This window comes from Cornus florida, unplaced genomic scaffold (assembly GCF_030987335.1).
Source record: "Cornus florida cultivar Cherokee Brave unplaced genomic scaffold, ASM3098733v1 CherokeeBrave_3.0.0_Hap2_Chr01, whole genome shotgun sequence".
Classification (NCBI taxonomy): domain Eukaryota; kingdom Viridiplantae; phylum Streptophyta; class Magnoliopsida; order Cornales; family Cornaceae; genus Cornus; species Cornus florida.
In genome coordinates this window covers 97,263,383-97,281,188 of record NW_026775571.1, presented here as the reverse complement: position 1 = coordinate 97,281,188, position 17,806 = coordinate 97,263,383, and the positions used below count along the sequence as shown (strand labels likewise).

At 34.4% G+C, this 17,806-nt stretch overlaps 1 protein-coding gene across 1 annotated transcript; it reads right to left on the bottom strand.

Moving 5' to 3' along the window:
• Positions 1-78: 78 nt before the first annotated feature.
• Positions 79-13,087, bottom strand: LOC132308320 (arogenate dehydratase/prephenate dehydratase 1, chloroplastic). Its single transcript, XM_059806372.1, has 11 exons — positions 12,359-13,087; positions 7,851-7,918; positions 7,677-7,769; positions 7,390-7,590; positions 4,596-4,676; positions 4,412-4,507; positions 3,227-3,304; positions 3,044-3,133; positions 2,771-2,838; positions 2,504-2,585; positions 79-491 (listed from the first exon to the last, which is right to left on the bottom strand). Exons 1-11 carry the CDS (start codon positions 12,642-12,644, stop codon positions 414-416), a joined length of 1,221 nt encoding a protein of 406 aa, XP_059662355.1. The 5' UTR covers positions 12,645-13,087; the 3' UTR covers positions 79-413.
• Positions 13,088-17,806: the final 4,719 nt, after the last annotated feature.

Below are 17,806 nucleotides of genomic sequence, written 5' to 3'. Positions count from 1 at the left end.
TGAGGGTTTGGGACCCAAGTGGAGCAAATTTGTGTGTGTGTGTGTGTGAGTTGGTTTGCCTAAGCAGGAAAGAAAAAAGAAAAGAAAATGAAACAGATGCATAGTCAATGTTCATTATCTTGCACGATACAGAACAACAAAGAGAGAGTTTATGTTCAAAGTTGCCGCTACATTCATTATCCTAGAGAGACTGACATACCAAGAAACCTCTGCCAGGATGGAGGGTAAAAGAACGAAAAAATTGGAAAGATCCTGCTGCAGGAGATTCTATCCTTCGCAAAACTCTCGCTCAATGCTGGGAAAATTGTCCTCCCACCACCTGACTTCAACAGGATCAACAGAATGTACAACCTTTTAGTATGAGCTGTTTCTTTGATGAAGCCCAACAAACCAAATAAATATATGAAGATTGATTATTTTGGAAAAGCCTCTATCACTGAAGATGTATCCCTAGGATATGAACCAAGAACCCGAAGAAATCTTGCAAATTCCTGCGAAAAAGAATAAAACACATCCTTACATGCTCCAAGCAGTGAGGTGAAAGTTTAAGAAAATAAAAGAACGAACTAGTTTTTTATTTATTTTTTATATACCAATTCTTTTCAGAGCTAAGCTACACTTCCACTGTAAATTTAAAAATGAACATAAAAAATTCATTTGAGAACTTCCATGACAGAGGCAGATGAATAATACAACTCAAGAAGGCTCACATGAATAATTCTTTAGCAACACAAATACGTAAAAATAAAAAATAAATAAATTAGGACAAAATCTGTTTAGAGGTCCAAACAACTAGAATACTAAATCTTCGGGTTCGAAATAACACAGCCATGCTATGAAGAACTGGTTAAACAAGATGGGTGCATGTGACCAAGCTACCACGTGTCTAAAGTAATAAGAACATGATGGCACGAAGCATGGACAGATCATATACACTTGAGGGGCCATGGTTGCATAGGATACTCGAGGAACAGATAGGAGAGAACCCATGAACTGTGAAGTTACACCCCAATATACCAATTTGCGGAAATGATTGGAGGGATTGAAAAGGGCTACCTCCACAGGTAGAACCTTGAAGACAGAGGTTTGCCAGACCAAAGGAACATACCATGGGCCGGCCTTCTCTGCAGGCACGTCCATGTGCCTATATATAATATATATCTTTGTGAGAATCTCTTCAAAAAAAAAGCTAAGTCGCAAGCGTAGAACTGTGGAGGGCTTCCTCTCTTACAAATAACCCTCAGTCTTCTCCACAGACATTTCTCTCCGTTTTTTTTGGGTAAATCACACATTTCTCTCCTTGAGGACTTCTTTCTCATAAATGAGCTTCACAGCCTTCTCCACAGGCATTCTTCACCTGGAGGACCTTCTCTCCTGTGGAGATAAACCTCGAGAAATGTTTGAGAATCATAAGATAGTGGAAATAACTGCCTTGAACTGATTCTGGTAGGGAGTAGGCCTCAGGAGACATTACAAAATAACAAGGCGTAACAACATGGGATCCTAGGGTATGAGTGCCCTAGAGGCTATAACCCAAGATTAATCAAGGTGATTCTGTCCCATGAGGATGGAACTCCTTGGACAAATTCGAAAGAGAAGGGAACTCCATAATGTCTTGAGGAAGGCCGAGCCTACCTCATTTGTTCTGTCGTATTTAGAAAGTTCACCTATCCAGTCTGATTGTATCACATCATATTTAATGAACTTTCTTCATTAGTGCCATCCTAGACGACCATAAGAAATCACATCTAGCCTTGAGCTTACCACGATAGCCTCTGTTTGGTAATAACTATTTCATAATACCCCTTGTTATCTGAAGGTCCTTGTCCAAGGGTCATTACATCCCTAATGCTATAAAAGGCTCAACCCCTTCATTTATCGCACTCACCACTCAAGAAAAGGACTCCTCAATGAAAAGGGAAAAGGGAAAAGGGAAAAGGTACAGAGAATCTAGGAAGCTCGGTCTTTGCATGAACCTCAAGAAATAAAATGCTGCCACTTACTCTCTCCTTCTAGTTTGTTTGGGTTTCCGCCTAGGTCTATCGCCATACTATTATCTCTGGCTCCCCTTGTCACATCCAAATCAACAACATCAATCAGCAACTTGAACCCACAACAGGCGGACATAAACTACTTAGGATGCATATTGAAATCTTAAGAGGGTTGCATGTTGGAGTAGGCATAAACTAACCCTAAATGAATAATATATCACAATTTTGAAGTGGGAAAGAAGAATGTGCCAATTTGCTCATAAATTAACTCTACAACTCACAAATTAGACAAGAAAAAGATTGTCCCATATAAATAAATAAAGGAAAGAGAAGATCAATTGGCACGGATGGAATCACAATAATCCACACAGTTTGAGATGCACAGCAGTGGAATTATAATATATTGAATTAAGAGCACCACTTGCTGAAAATGAGGAATTCAATAATCTCACAGAAAACAGAATATCAAGGATGATGTACTTCCAATAAATCATGAACTATAATGGACTTACCTGCAGATGACCTAAAGCATATTGGGCACGAGTCTCCGCCATAGAAGCTTCAAAGTCAATGAAGAAAAGGTAGTCAAAGTACCTGCCAACACAATTCAATCACTTGTGCAAATGGGACTGAAAAATAAGAACTTTTCCTCTCCCCAGCTATTTTGGGTTAAGAAGATGTGAAAGCGCTTTTGTTTCTATAAGAATGATGAGTTCCGAGGTGTGAAGTGGGAGAGAAGGAAACATAGGAAATGTATCAGAAAAATCAATAGCACTCACTTGGCACTCCCTTTATTAGAGTCATCAACAACCCTTAATGGACGCTTTTTCTGCGGTCGGCTCTCTATCTGAACTTGCATGTGAAAAAAGAAAGAAATAAAAGACAATGATCAAAAACTTTTGATATAGGAAAATAGTAATGGATCCAAAAAAGTTATGGCACTACATAGAGCACAATGGAAACATGATTCATGTAGCTAGCCCAAAATATGCAGGCATGGTTTTGTTGAGTTTGAGTTTGAGTTATAGTAATCGATCAGAACTCTTTAATACCTTGGACAAATTAATGCCCCTCAAAGCAAATACTGCCAAGGCTTTGAATAGTACTCCTGGCCCTTCTTCAAGAGTGAAGACAATGCTAGTCTGCAAAGGTAAAATAAAAATAAAAATAAAAGAGGAAATAATGAATTTTTAACCATTTATAGAAAGTGCATTTGACTAAATAAAAAGCACTACCTTATAGGGCCTGTCAGTTCCTGGAATTATAGGTTCCCTTGCAAGTATCAGAAAACGGGAAACATTATCGGAATCATCCTGGCAGTGCATTGGCAACAAAACCAAAAGGATAACAATATTCGTTAATCATATTGACTACATTTTTCAAAAGTAGAAGTAGATGATAAAGTGACATTTCAGACATGAAATGAATCTCATATACAAATCTAAGAGAAGGTTTAATTATCTATCTATCTCATATAAGTCACCAGTGAAGGTTATATGTACAGACATGCTTATACGTACATGTATTACCTACTCATAAACAATAAAGAGATACTTGCATATATCATCTTCCGAAGCACAAATATCAAGATTAAGGTACTTAACATGGAGAAATTCAATGCAAGTCCACTGTGTGAACATTTATCTGCTGCTTTGTAATGATGACAAATTACTGACTCCAAATTACACATTCCATAGCCTTATATAAGTACCCATTTACCCAAGCAAGGTACACATCCCACAAAAAGAGTACAAGGCACGTGAGAGAAAAGTTTCACATATAATCAAATGTTTCGCTTTGCTAGCACTAACGTTTCTTGGTTTTGTTTACAAAACCATTGTTTTGTTTTTGAAAATGAAAATAAGAAATAAAAAAGGAGCTGTATCTTTTTCTTTTCTTTTGCAAAAAAAAAAAAAAAAACTGCATAATCTTTCTTTTTTAGTAAGTAGCTTTTTGCTAATCATTTCTAGATGTTGTCTAATACAGTCAAAACAATAAAAGACTACCTCATCAGTCATTTTATTTTTGTCCCTTATAAGTCAACACGCCAAAAAGGGAAAGAAAAAACAAAACAAAAAACAAAAAACAAAAAATAAAAAATAAAAAAACAAAAGTAATGACATTGAAAGTTGAAAATTTGAAATTTTTTCCCCCCATAATTTTGTCATTTCCAACTTCCAGATTTCCTGGAAATTCAAGAATTAATTTGCTTGAAGCAGAACAATGTAGGTGCTAGTCGTATTATGTAATGGATGCCATTACTTTTGATCTGCTTGGGGGGTGCGTCACAATTACTTGATTTTATCAGGGGGAGAAAACTAACAAATAGAGCACGGATAAACAGACGCGTTGATGACGTAGTGGACCACATTGGTAAAAACTGAAGACCCACAATTACCAAAATGAGATAATTGCCTTACCTGGATTCCTTCTGCAAGAATGTCAAGCCCATAGATTGCTGCAGCTCTAGCACTTGCAACTGCTCCAGTGTCTCTTAGGCCATCAGAGGCTATAATCTGTCCCAAAGTCTTTATTTAGATACACCCGCAACAGTTACTGACCGTAAAACTAATTAGCAAGTTAAGAAAGACTTCCATAGATCACCTGAGCAGCACCAGCAGTATCATCAGCATTAACTCTGACAACACCTAGCTGGTTCAGTGTCATCTCACATTGATCAAGTGCCTGCAAGTGCAAAGAGATGTTTTTATCAATATTTCATTTAGTATTTCTTTTTCATAGAGGGCTAAAAAAACTGAGAAACTGAGGCCTTGCTTGGATTGGCACTAAAAAAACAGCTTTCTGTTTTTTGAGGGACAAAAAATCAAAAAACTCAATTTTGGACTGCTTGGATCAGTTTTTAAACAATTGTTTTTAGAAAAGTGAGTTGCAAGAATGTGGGTTCTTAGAGAACTACTATATGGTGTTTTGGGAGTTTTGGAAACGGGAGTTAGAAATTTGGAAAACACAGAGTACTATGGGCTACTTTAAAAAAAGTACGGACAAGCCACTAAATCCAATTGTTTATAACGTTTCTCTCTCAGCCACACAATACACTCTCTCTCTCTTTTTCTCTAACAGAAGAATATGTATTTCTCTCTCTGCAGATTTCTGAGTCACCATAGTTGATCTCTCTCTGTCTTGTGCTTCTTCTCTAAACCCAAATCCCCAGAAACCTAATGAAGAAGGTCAAGGACAAAATCAATCTAGAAAAAAATCAGGAAGGTGAATATGAAGAAGATGGAGAGTGTGCGTTATGCTTGTTCATGAAAGGAGGTGGATGCAGAGACAGCTTCATTGCTTGGGAAAACTATGTCCAAGAAGCCAAGAAGAGCAAATAAGACATTGTCAAGAAGTGTTTCAAGGTGACTGGGATGTTGAAGTCTGGAATGCTACGGGCTGATTCTGCAGGCGGAGAAGGCGGCTGAGGAGGTGGCTGTTAAGGAATTGGAGAGATAGAAAGGGAAAGAGGTGGTTGCGTCAATGTTGTCGTCAGCTGAGTCCAAGCAGAATTCGGCTGAGAAGGGTTCGGAATAGCAAATTTCTGAAGTGTCTGGTTTTGGGTTATGGAAAACAAAATGTAGTTTTGCTTTTGATGATGATACAAAGGTGGGGATGGAGGAAATTATTGAGCTTTTGTTAGGAAGACACAGAATAACACAACGGGGCTTTAGATGTATTTTAGAATTGAATATGAAATCCTCGAAAGTCCATGACACATTGGTTTTTTTTGGCCGAATCAATGATTCTTACTATAGTTGAGGTATGAGGGTCCCTCTCTCGGTTTCTTTATAAATCCTCAATTGGTAGTGTAGAAAGAAGCAATAGGCCTATACTTTGCTGCAAACCATGGAGTTCTTGTAGATAGTTTAGGATTTTAGAACATATGGTTGAGGATTGTATGATATTTTTGTTACTTCTGCAATAGATAGAATCGATAGATGGATTGGTATAATGAATATGAAACATTAGTGATTTGGGGGGTATAGAATTGATCACTGCTCTTAAATGATTATTCATAATATATTGTCTGAAGGGGAATACTGTATCTTGTTTGGTGAAGGATATCACAAAGGTTCATAATTTCCAAGGATCTTTGCTGACGTCTGCAATTGGAAACATTTTTCATCTCTGAGTTCTAATGCTTAAAGCTAATAATATTCATAAGCAATGCTAATAAGAAGTGCCCACATCTAAATCTGACATTCTGTTCCCTTATTTGTATCGATGGGTTCATGTTTGACAAACTAAACCTTGAAAATGCTGTTTACAATTGATCTAATAACAAGTCCCTTAACCAACACGCCAATGGCCTAGCGGTACCAGGCCCCTACTTCTCAAAGAGAGGTCAGGGGTTCGAGTTTCAGTGGAGGCATGTGCGTGTGAGTACCAACTAGGAAAAAAAAAAATAACAAGTCCCTTATGATTGTTCACCAATTTGTTATTACTTCTACAATTTATATTCTCTCCTTGCTTTTAACTTTCTATTTTCAAATATAAGTCCATGGACCACACTGCTAATTAGACAAATGCTTCAAATTTTGAATTATAACTACTTGACCTATACCATATAATCTGAATCAATTGGCAGTATTACTATATTAGGATGGATGTATTCAGATCAGATGTTTGTCTATAGTAAATATTCAAATATTGATTATAGTTGGCATCCTTTCATGTAATTGGATTATTCATCTCTTTTTCATGATTTTGTAGCTAATTTTGTGTAAAATAAATGAGTTGGTTAATTCAGAAAATCATTTTCAGTAGATACAACCAAACAGATTGCTGAGTTTTTGTTCTCTGAAAACTGTTTTGTAATTTTTTCAACCAAGCAGATTTCAAACTAAAAAAACTGAAAACTCTTTTTTGTTCTGATTTTCTGAAAACCATTCTTGAAAACTGAGAACTGATCCAAGCAGGCCCTAAATCTTCCATTAGAATTGAAATATGTTATCTGCATAAAGAACCTGCCTTGCTACACTTTTTTATGCATCTGGATATCGAAATGCCATGTAGCTGACATAATCTATTAGAAAAAAAATTATTGGTCCAAAATAACAATGGGATACACAACAGGGTCTTTATATTATCGCTTCTGTTTTCCAGTATATACCTAGTGTGTAAAAAGAACCATTGTCGCTTTTTATTTATCTTTTCATGCCACTCTTTTCAGATATTCAGCTGTATCAAGAAGCAGCTATGGTTATCTGATGAGACAGATTCTAGAGATATGGGCATAAAGAGCAACTCCCTGGCATTTTTTACCCTACATTGACGAGCACCAATACTTTTTCATTTGAAACAGGTTATACATCACACTAGTATGCTTTGATTTTAACTAACAAAAAAACAAAATACTTTACAACTTGTGATAAAGAAAAAGAAAATGGTAAACCTGAGGGTGGCTCAATACACGCTTTAGCTCCTCCTTTCTAACACCAGGCAACCCCAAAAGGCAGTGGTTGACAATCATCTGCACCTCCCCAACAATATGCAGCCTATGACGAAGGAGTAAGTCGTAATTCCGGTGGATGCTTCCACCTACAGAATTCTCAATGGGTAGCACTGCTTTGTCGACCAACCACAGTTCAACTGCCTGTGAAATAAAAATCAACATTTTAAGTAGCAACAAAGGACAAGTCCACTTTAGAATTTGAATTACATATTAAGAACGTATTGAACCTTGAATGTAGACTCAAATTGGTCACAAGGGACAGTCTCACACTTGGGGTATGCTTTAAGTGCAGCAGCCTCACTGTATGCACCTGGTATCCCCTACATCAGGCAATTAAACCAAAATGAGAACAAAAAGAAAGCCGAGGACGTTCAGGAGAAATTTTTTTATGAGTGTTATACCTGATATGCAACCCGCACGTTTGAACCATCACCTGGAGATGAAGAAATATCTGTTGCAGACAAGGGTCCTGCAATTTATGCATGTACATAAGCTTTAAAATAGTACACAATCAAAAAGGAAGGAAACAAAAGAAAACAGGATAGCGTTGTCCCTGTAACAAACTAGGGTACTGTGGGCCATGATCATCATTTCAAGTTTTATCATAATATAACTAGCAGTATATGAAAAAATGCAATCCTACCAGGTCAGGCCATGACTATATATGGCTACATAAAATATAGAAAAATCAAAGTACATTTATCTGTTGTCAAAGTTGGGAAATGATCCTGATTACATATTTGCTGTGATTCACAATCATGACAATCAAAAGGAAAGACAAAAAAGATAACTATAGAGCATAGTCCTTATTTGTTGTGATTCACAAGCACGGCAATAAAGCAATATTTTCCGTGATTCGCTAGGATCCCTTAGGCCGTTATCATGTTCGAAGTCTTGTCGTAATACAGAACAGTATATGTCAAAAAATGCAATCTTACCAGGTCAGGCCATGGCTACATACGATGTAGCAAAATTGAAGTATATCTGTAGTCAAAGTAGGGAAATGATCCTGATTACTATTTGTTGTGATTCACAATAATGACAATCCAAAAGGAAAGGCATAAAGGATAACTATAGAGGATAGTCCTAAATTGTCATGAGTCAAATGCACGACAATATTTGTCGTGATTTGCTAGAATGCCTCAGACCGTTATCATGTTCAAAGTTTTGTCGTAATATGACTAGTAGTATATGTCAAAAATGCAATCTCACCAGGCCAGGCCACAACTAACATTGCGTAGCAATATCAAAGTATATAATCTGTATTCAAATTTAGGAAATGATCCTGATTAGAATTTTTTGTCGGGATTCACTATGTATATAGGCAGGAACCTCGATTATTACCACCAAGTGGTCATTGTACTCCAATTATACTGGAGAAGCATCACTTATTAATGTCTGCAAAATACGACAAGATCATGCTTTTTAAACCTAAGATTTGTCAAATGCATCGATGTGATGATTGCCAATTGGATATCGAAATAATGGAGTGATCAATTTGTACCCCAATTATAATGCAGCAATATCATCTTATTGATATACATGCCTGATACGACAGGTTCATGCTTTTTAAACCTAAATTTTCTCGAACTCATGCACATGATGGTTGCACAATCTGATATACAAAAAATATTGTAGTAATAGAATTCAAAAATATATAGTACAGGTCCTCACAAGACCTGCTTTAATATCCAAAACCACAACACCAAATGGCAATGGAGCACTCAATGGAAAATGCCAATCATTATAAAGTCTATTGCCACCTAAATGGAACCATCTGGATCTGGTAAAAAATAGAAGTTAAAAGATAATAACCTATAAGCATTAAAAACCTCTTCACAGAATCAATCTATCTATAGGCTATCTATAATTGAAATTGGAGCTCTTACTGAAAAAAAAAATTTAATTTGAAATTAAGTTAAAGTTTTTTTTTTTTTTGGTTTATTATGGTAGCTTAAATTCTTTTATCTTATTATTGTTCAAGGCCGACCCCTCTCAAATCATTTTCTGGCTGTCACTTATAATATCACTTGCAGTATATGGGAAAATGCAATCCTACTGGTCAGGCCATGACTACATAAAATATAGAAAAATCGAAGTACATTTATTTGTAGTCAAAGTTGGGAAATGAACCTGATTACAGTATTTGATGTGATTCACAATCATGACAATCAAAAAGGAAAAGCATAAAAGATAAATATAGAGCATAGTCCTTATTTGTCGTGGTTCACAAGCACAACAATATATGTCGTGATTCACTAGGATGCCTTTGGCCGTTATCTTGTTCGATCACTTATGCTACATTGTATGTATTCATGGCCTGATGTGGTAAGATTGCCATTTTGACATATACTGCTCTATATTACGACTGCTTTTTCTTTCTTCATCGACTCGTTTCTGCTTTCATGGTGTTCTCTTTAGAGAGGAGTTCACTGACCAGCCCCTCCATCTCATTCTATTGGCCTGACCCGGCAAGATTGCATTTTTGACATATAATGCTCTATATTAAGACAAGACTTCGAACAAGATAACAGACCGAGGCATCCTAGTGAATCACGACAAATATTGTTGTGGTTGTGACTCAACACATAGAGTATCACCTATAGCTATCTTTTTTGCCTTTCATTTTTTATTGTCATTGTTGTGAATCAAAGCAAATACTGTAATCAGGATCATTTCCACAGATAAACGTACTTCAATTTTGTTATAATTCACTAGAATGCCTTAGGCCGTTATCATGATCCAAGTTTGCAGTAATATATGTCAAAAATGCAATCTTACCAGGTCAGGCCATGCCTATATACAAACTTTTGGCCCCTTATCGACGTGGAGGAAAAATTGGACTGTTCGGGGGAGATAGAGGAAATATAAATATAAAAATATGTTATATACGATTGAGAGTAATAGCAAAAAAGATTCCGATATTAGAGAATTGAAAAACGTAGCAAAATAGAAGTAGATATAATCTGTAGTCAAATTTAGGAAATGATCCTGATTAGAATTATTTGTCGGGATTCACTGTGGATATGGGCAGGAACCTCAATTATTACCACCAAGTGGTCATTGTACTCCAATTATACTGGAGAAGCATCACTTATTAATATGTCTACCAAATACGACAAGATCATGTTTTTTAAAAAAATCTGCCAAATACGACAAGATCATGCTTTTTATTTACATATTAATAAGATTTTTAAACCTAAGATTTGTAATTAGGAAAAAAAAACCTAAGATTTGTCAAATGCATCCATGTGATGGCTGCCAATTGGATACCCGAATAATGGAGTGGTCAATTGACTCAATTGTACCACAATTATTATGCAGAAACATCATCTTATCAATATATATGCCTGATATGACAAGTTCATTCTTTTTAAACCTAATTTTCTCGAACACATGCACATGATGGTTGCACAATTGAATATCCTAAAAATATCATCATAATGGCATTCAAAAAAACACATTATGGGTCTTCATGAGACCGCACCACCAAATGGCAAGGGAGAACTCAATGTAAAATGCCAATCATTATAAAGTCTATTGCCATCTAAATGAAATCATCTGGATCTGGTCAAAAATAGAAGCTAAAAGATAATAACCTATAAGCATTAAAAACCTCTACACCGAATCAATCTATCTATAGGCTAACTATAATTGAAATTAGAGCTTTTACTGAAAAAAATAAAATTTTGAAACAGAAGTATGAGCAATTTTAAATGAAAATATTTATTAAGTTAAAGTTTTTTTGTTTATTATGGTAGCTTAAATTATTTTTATCTTATTATTGTTCAAGGCCGACCCCTCTCAAATAATTTTCTTGCTCTGTCACTAATAATATCATTTGCAGTATATGGAAAAATGCAATCCTACCATGTCAGGCCATGACTACATAAGAAAAATCGAAGCCCATTTATCTGTAGTCAAAGTTAGGAAATGAACCTGATTACAGTATTTGTTGTGATTCACAATCATGACAATCAAAAAGGAAAAACATAAAAGAAAATGAGTCATGCAACTGTTAAAAATTCAATCTTTTTAAGCATGAAATAGAAATCTAGCAGTATTAAGCTTAGGAATGGATCCTGATTAGAATTATTTGTTGGGATTCACTATGGATAAGGAGGACAGGAACCTTGACTATTACCACCAAGTGGTCATTGTACTCCAATTATACTGCAGAAGCATCACTTATTAATATGTTTGCCAAATACGACAAGATCGTGTGTTTTAAACCTAAGATTTGTCGCATGCATCCGTTGATGATTGCCAATTGGATGCTGAAATAATGGAGTGATCAATTTGTACCCCAATTATAATGCAGAAACATCATCTTATCAATATACATGCCTGATAAGACAAGTTCATGCATTTTAAACCTAATTTTCCTCGAACACATACACATGATGGTTGCACAATTGGATATCCAAAAAATATCATAGTAATGACATTCAAAAAGACACAGTACAGGTCTTCATGACACCTGGTTTAATATTCAAAACCACAACATGAAATGGCAAAGGAGCACTCAATGGTAAATGCCAATCATTATAAAGTCTAATGCCACCTAAATGAAACCATTTGGATCTGGTAAAACATAGAAGCTAAAAGATAATAACCTATAAGCATTAAAAACCTCTACACACAATCAATCTATCTATAGGCTACCAACTGAAAATTTATTCGGCATTCCGAATTCATGCTAAATGAGTCATGCAACTGTTAAAAATTCAATCTTTTTAAGCCTCAAATAGAAATTTAGCAGTATTAAAGCTTATAAGCCTGCAAATTTAAAATCAACAATAACATATATATAAATGTAATTCCAAGAACCCAATTGAACTAAGTGAGAATCGACAATAACATATATGTAGATAAATGTAACTCCAAGAACCCAATTGAACTAACTCACTAGGAAGAGAGTTCAAATCCTTATGAAAGCCCCTGGACTCAGTGATCTGAGTCTGATCAGTCTCACCAGGTGACTCCAACCCAGGCGTTAATGGCTTTTCATCTTCAACTGGACTAATTGCCCTCTGAGCCAACAACAACCCACAACACTCCCACTTCCGATACCTATCAAGATCGAACCTCAGATTCAAACCAGACCCATAACGCTTGGTCCCCAATTCTGAAAAACCCAATTGGACATGAGAATTGTTCGAAGAAACCCAGATGGGTACAGCCTTGAGAGCCATGAATGGTACCAATCTGTGACGACCCAATGCAGCAGAGAATCATAAAACGCCAGGCTCAGGCTCATCAGAGACAGAGTGCGTTGGAGGTTTGTTGGTGAGTTTTGGCAAGACCAATTACGACATTGTCAGGAGGGAGGTCGAGTATGGTGTGGGAGTGCCCAAGTGGAGCCCACAACTCGTACGTTACGCTGAAATTTAGGGATATAGGAGAGAATCCTTTGAACGAAGGAAGGAAGACTGGTTAGAGAGAGAAAGAGGTAGGTGAGCTGAATGTTGGCAGCACGTTCCCACCGAAGAAGAGAGAGAGAGAAAGAGGGTGTCTTTATGTGCAGTTTTGTAACGAACGCAGATGCCAGAGTGAGAGAAGCGGATGAATGTGTATATATGTATGTGTTTGTGTGTGTGTAAAAGGGTTATCAGTAGAATCACTCAATATAAGGTATGTGCGAGTGTGTTTGTGTTTTGTGTGTGTGTGTGTGTGTGTGTGTGAGAGAGAGAGAGAGAGAGATTTAAGAGCAGCCGTCAAATTAAGTGCATCTAACCATATTTAACTAGTAATATGGTAAAATCTCTCAAAGTCTATTTGATTCTTTGTTGAGCTAATTTATTAGTCCATTTAATGTAAGAGACCAAATTAAATACGCAAGAACCATTTTTTCAAGTCTGAGTTTATTTTATTATTTTTATTTCTTTGTCATAATTACATTTAATTTAAAAGGCCAAGTTAATGAAGTAATCACATTTTGCTGAATACTCAATTGAACCCAATTTTTATATATTTTTTTCAAGAATGATCCTCAGAGAGATTGTTTCATTATTTTTATTTCTTTGTCATAATTATAATTAATTTAAAAAGTCAAGTTAGAATTTTTATATATATTTTTGCAGGAATCATTTTTTCAGAGATTGTTTTATTATTTTTATTTCTTTATCATAATTACAATTAATTTAAAAAGTCAAGTTAAATATGTAATCACATTTTACTGGGAGTCAACCAAGTCCAACTTTTTATAAATATTTTAAGTTTAAGTTTAAGTTTCACAAAGTAAAAATTAACTCAAACTCATTTATTAAAAGACGCATTGAATTCGAACTCATATTTAACATTTATTTAATAAACAAATTGAGTCTAAACAACTCTTAATTGACTTTTGAATACGCTAATTAAAAGAACTGTAAACTTTTTGATCTTGACCTATAAATTAAATTTGTGTTTGAAATTGTCTAAATAAATCGAACAAACTAAACTTCAACGTCAAGAATAATGTTAAAAATAAATTTAAACTCTCGACTCGAGCTCAAGTTTGCTAGTTAAATTCAAAATCAAATAGTTTGAAACCGAACTCAAATTCAAATAGACTCTATTCAACCTTAAATTTGATTGTAAAATCCTACCTCTTACAACAGTGCAATCATGTGGTTCCATTATTGAAAAGGATGGGCGGATCTACATGGGGACATGAGCCCCCAAAATTTTGAAAAATAAAAAATAAAATAAAAATCATAAAAAATATTTAATTTGTGGCGCTCATTTGAACTCATTTTTACCTTATTTTCGAAACTTTTCATTTGGAGGGAAAAGTAAATAACAATAGAAAAATGAAGTAAAAAAAAAAAAAAATCCTTATTTCCATTCTTCTTATTTGGAACCTTTATTATAAAGGAATTCAATTGATAAAATTTCATTTTTATAAAAAATATATACAGAAAAAAAAATTATATTGTAAAAAGTTACTTACAATTTATATATTTCATTAAATGTTATTTTCGCACTACTAATTTTATTTTATTTTTACACTGGCAATACAAACATCCCAATTCGAGAGTAGAAACTTGGGAGAAAAAAACGGAATACATACACATAATATATATATATATAGCTTTTGCAGCTTTAGTCTACTATATCTTCTCTATATTCTAAGGTGAAAGGTGAACTCTCAAATTATTAATAAAACAAATATTTTTTTGGTAAAAAAAAAATGATTTACCACCTTGTTTCAAGATTAGTACAACTAGTTCAAATTTATGGCTGATATATAAAAAATTTGTCATTGTTTGGATCATTAGAATCCTTTGATCTTATTATATCAATCTTTTTAGTTGTATAATGTAATCGTCGTGGTTGAATTAGAAACGTGAAATGCATTTTAGTGATGCATATAGTATCATTATTCTTGTAACATCTTATATTTCGATATCAAAATCACACCAATATGGTTTCAATTTTGAAATTATTATTGTTAATGTTGAATGTAGTCATGATGATCTGTAGCTTACCTACTACTCATTTTCGTAATCAAAGTTTGTTTAAATCATTAGAGATCTTCTTTGTCCTTAAACATCATTTTTGAACTAATAAAAATTTCGGCATCTGGAATCAAGTGGAACATAAAATTTATAAAGAATACACTTTTATTAATAAGCCTAATTAACAAGCCTCATAAATGTAATTGCTTTGATAATTTAGTAGATTAATGCCTCCTGTGAATCTTGGAATGCTTGAATTCGACATTCTGCATCTAGCATCTAGTATCTAATATCTAACATTTCTTGCTTTGCAAGAAAAAAAAAAAAAAAGAAAAAAGAAAAAAGCCAGCCTCATAAATACCTTAATTTTTCTTTAAATGATGAATAAAAGGGATGATACATCCTTAAACCCTAAAAATAAATAAATAAATAAATAAATAAATGGAATGTTTTAATAGGGATCTATTTAATGTAGAGTTATTATATTGTCATTCATCTATTGTAGGGGAATTGTGTACAAATTAATCACAATTAGTGATCAAAATATAAAGTGAAAAGAATTAAAAGGTAATAAAAGCTAATTGTTAAAAAATCACTACAAGAAACAAATCGGAATTGAAATGACAATGTAATAATTTATAGTCAAATATAGTGATCCGAAATTCAAATCTACTCAAGTGCATGTTCTAAACATCACTACACGAAACAAATTGATTGAATTTGGAATGACAATCTAATAACTTATAGTCAAATATGGTATTCGGGAATTCAAATCTCCTTAAGCTTATGTCTTAAGACCTTGTTTCACAATTTCAATTAATGTGCTTCGATACATTTAGCATTATTCTTTCGTTTATTGTGGAAATGTAGTTAAAGCTAGTGATGTTGCACCAACTACCTTTGAATGCTTTCAAATTAAAAATGGTTTTAATAATTTTGTTTAGTCATTTTTGGATATGTCTAACTTTTAAATGCCATATATCATAAATATTGATGATGATTGAACACTGTTTTTAATCGTTATGATTACTTATTTTTGTAACTATAGTCCACTGATTCTATAAGAGTCAAAATACGAAAATGATAGAACACTGATATGAAAAGAGTCATATAATTTTGTAAAAATAATATTGATGATGATTGAGCATCGGTTTGTAGTTGTAGGTGTCCTATTAATTTGTTGTGAGAAAATCCCTCACATTACTTTGTGCTGTCGGCTTTTCTTGGAAAATGATTGATTTTTTTTGTCCTCTGGTATTGGTGGATGATAAATTTGGTAAGTTGGTGGAGGATGCTCAATGAAAATAACCCATCAACCCACTTTTTACACACATATACACACACATAATATATATATATATACACACACATAATATATATATATATATAGCAAATGAACATAACTTAGTGTGGCCATTTTTCGGCTATATGCTAGGGTGAGTTCTTGATCAAGTGAGAATTGCGTTTACTTGGAAAGGCACATAGCTAACTACCCAAAAAACAACTTTAAACAATCTTTACAATAATTGGGGTGGTGTTTGGAAACAGTACACATCTTAACTTTGTGTTTTTTGTCTATTCGGGATTGGAATATGAAATTAGAATCAGATATGTCGGCGTCCCAAACGCATATGTAAAAAAGCAGGATCTCCCACATCTGATTTTGTTGTTGTGCTTTTATTCAAACATTATGTTTCTCATGGATTTTTCAATATCAAGAGATTCAAACACCCAACTACCTAACTTGGGAGTAGTGGTACTGTACATTGCCAATTCTTTAATTACATTGTCCCTAGTACCGAATTTGCCGCTCGGCCATGTTGTGGTTAAGAATTAGGACCATGTTTCAGTGCACAGAAACACTAGATATAGGGTGTGACCCGTGTCATCGCTCACAAATCGAGTAGACTTTTGCCCTGCGTGAGATGATCTCCATCCTCTCGTATTCATAGAGGACTATCAGAATTGGGAATCTAATGTGTGGCTGTCTTTCACTTGCCACATTTGACCTGTTAGTTTTATAAGACTATATATGAAAATAAAGAGGTCGTACAATTTACTTGGTACCCTAAGAAGTTGGGGACCTTTCCTCCATTCTTATAGGAGTATACATAGATGATTTATTAATACAGCCTATGAGAGGGTAAAGGATTTCGTGGTATTATGAAACAGTAGATTATATATGACAACAATGATGGTTTTTAAATACTTTTTTTAAAAATATGGTTTTAAAATAAATTTTAAACATATTCTTGTAATGACCAAGAATAACCCATTTTCTCGATCAAATTGGACTTGGAGAAGAAGGTTTCAATGGCATCTTAATTGAATTTGATCATTTTCGTTTTTAATTTTGGTGTTAGATGAATTTAGGGGTGTACAAAGAAGCAGTGGAATCGGAGAACCGATTGGAATTGAACCAAACTGATGCTTCGGTTCCAAATCCTCACCAATTCTGAGTTTTTGGAATTGTTGAGTTTCAGCTTGATTTCGTCAAAAATCGTACCAAACCGTGTGCACATGTTGAGATGAATCCATTTCTTTTTTTCTTCTTCTTCTATTATTTTTCGAAGTTAAACCAATTGTCTATGTAAAAGTATGTACAAAGTGGCCCAAAGGACATAGAATTCAGCCCAATGGCCATTAGCCCGACAGTAATAAAACAGGTATAAAGGGCCCATACCCAATGAGCACCCTTTTACAATCAATAAGGCCTAGTAGGCCCAAACATACAACTAAACCCAAAAGCCCAGATAGTTGTTTCAAAGATGGATCCATTTCTAGCTACAACTACCTAAAAGTCAATAGTGATAAAAAAAAAACCATGCTTGCAGAAAGCTCATTTATGGTTGTGTTTAAAGACTAATCTTCAACAATTAAGAGAAGATGAATCTCAATTCTGATTATTTTAACAA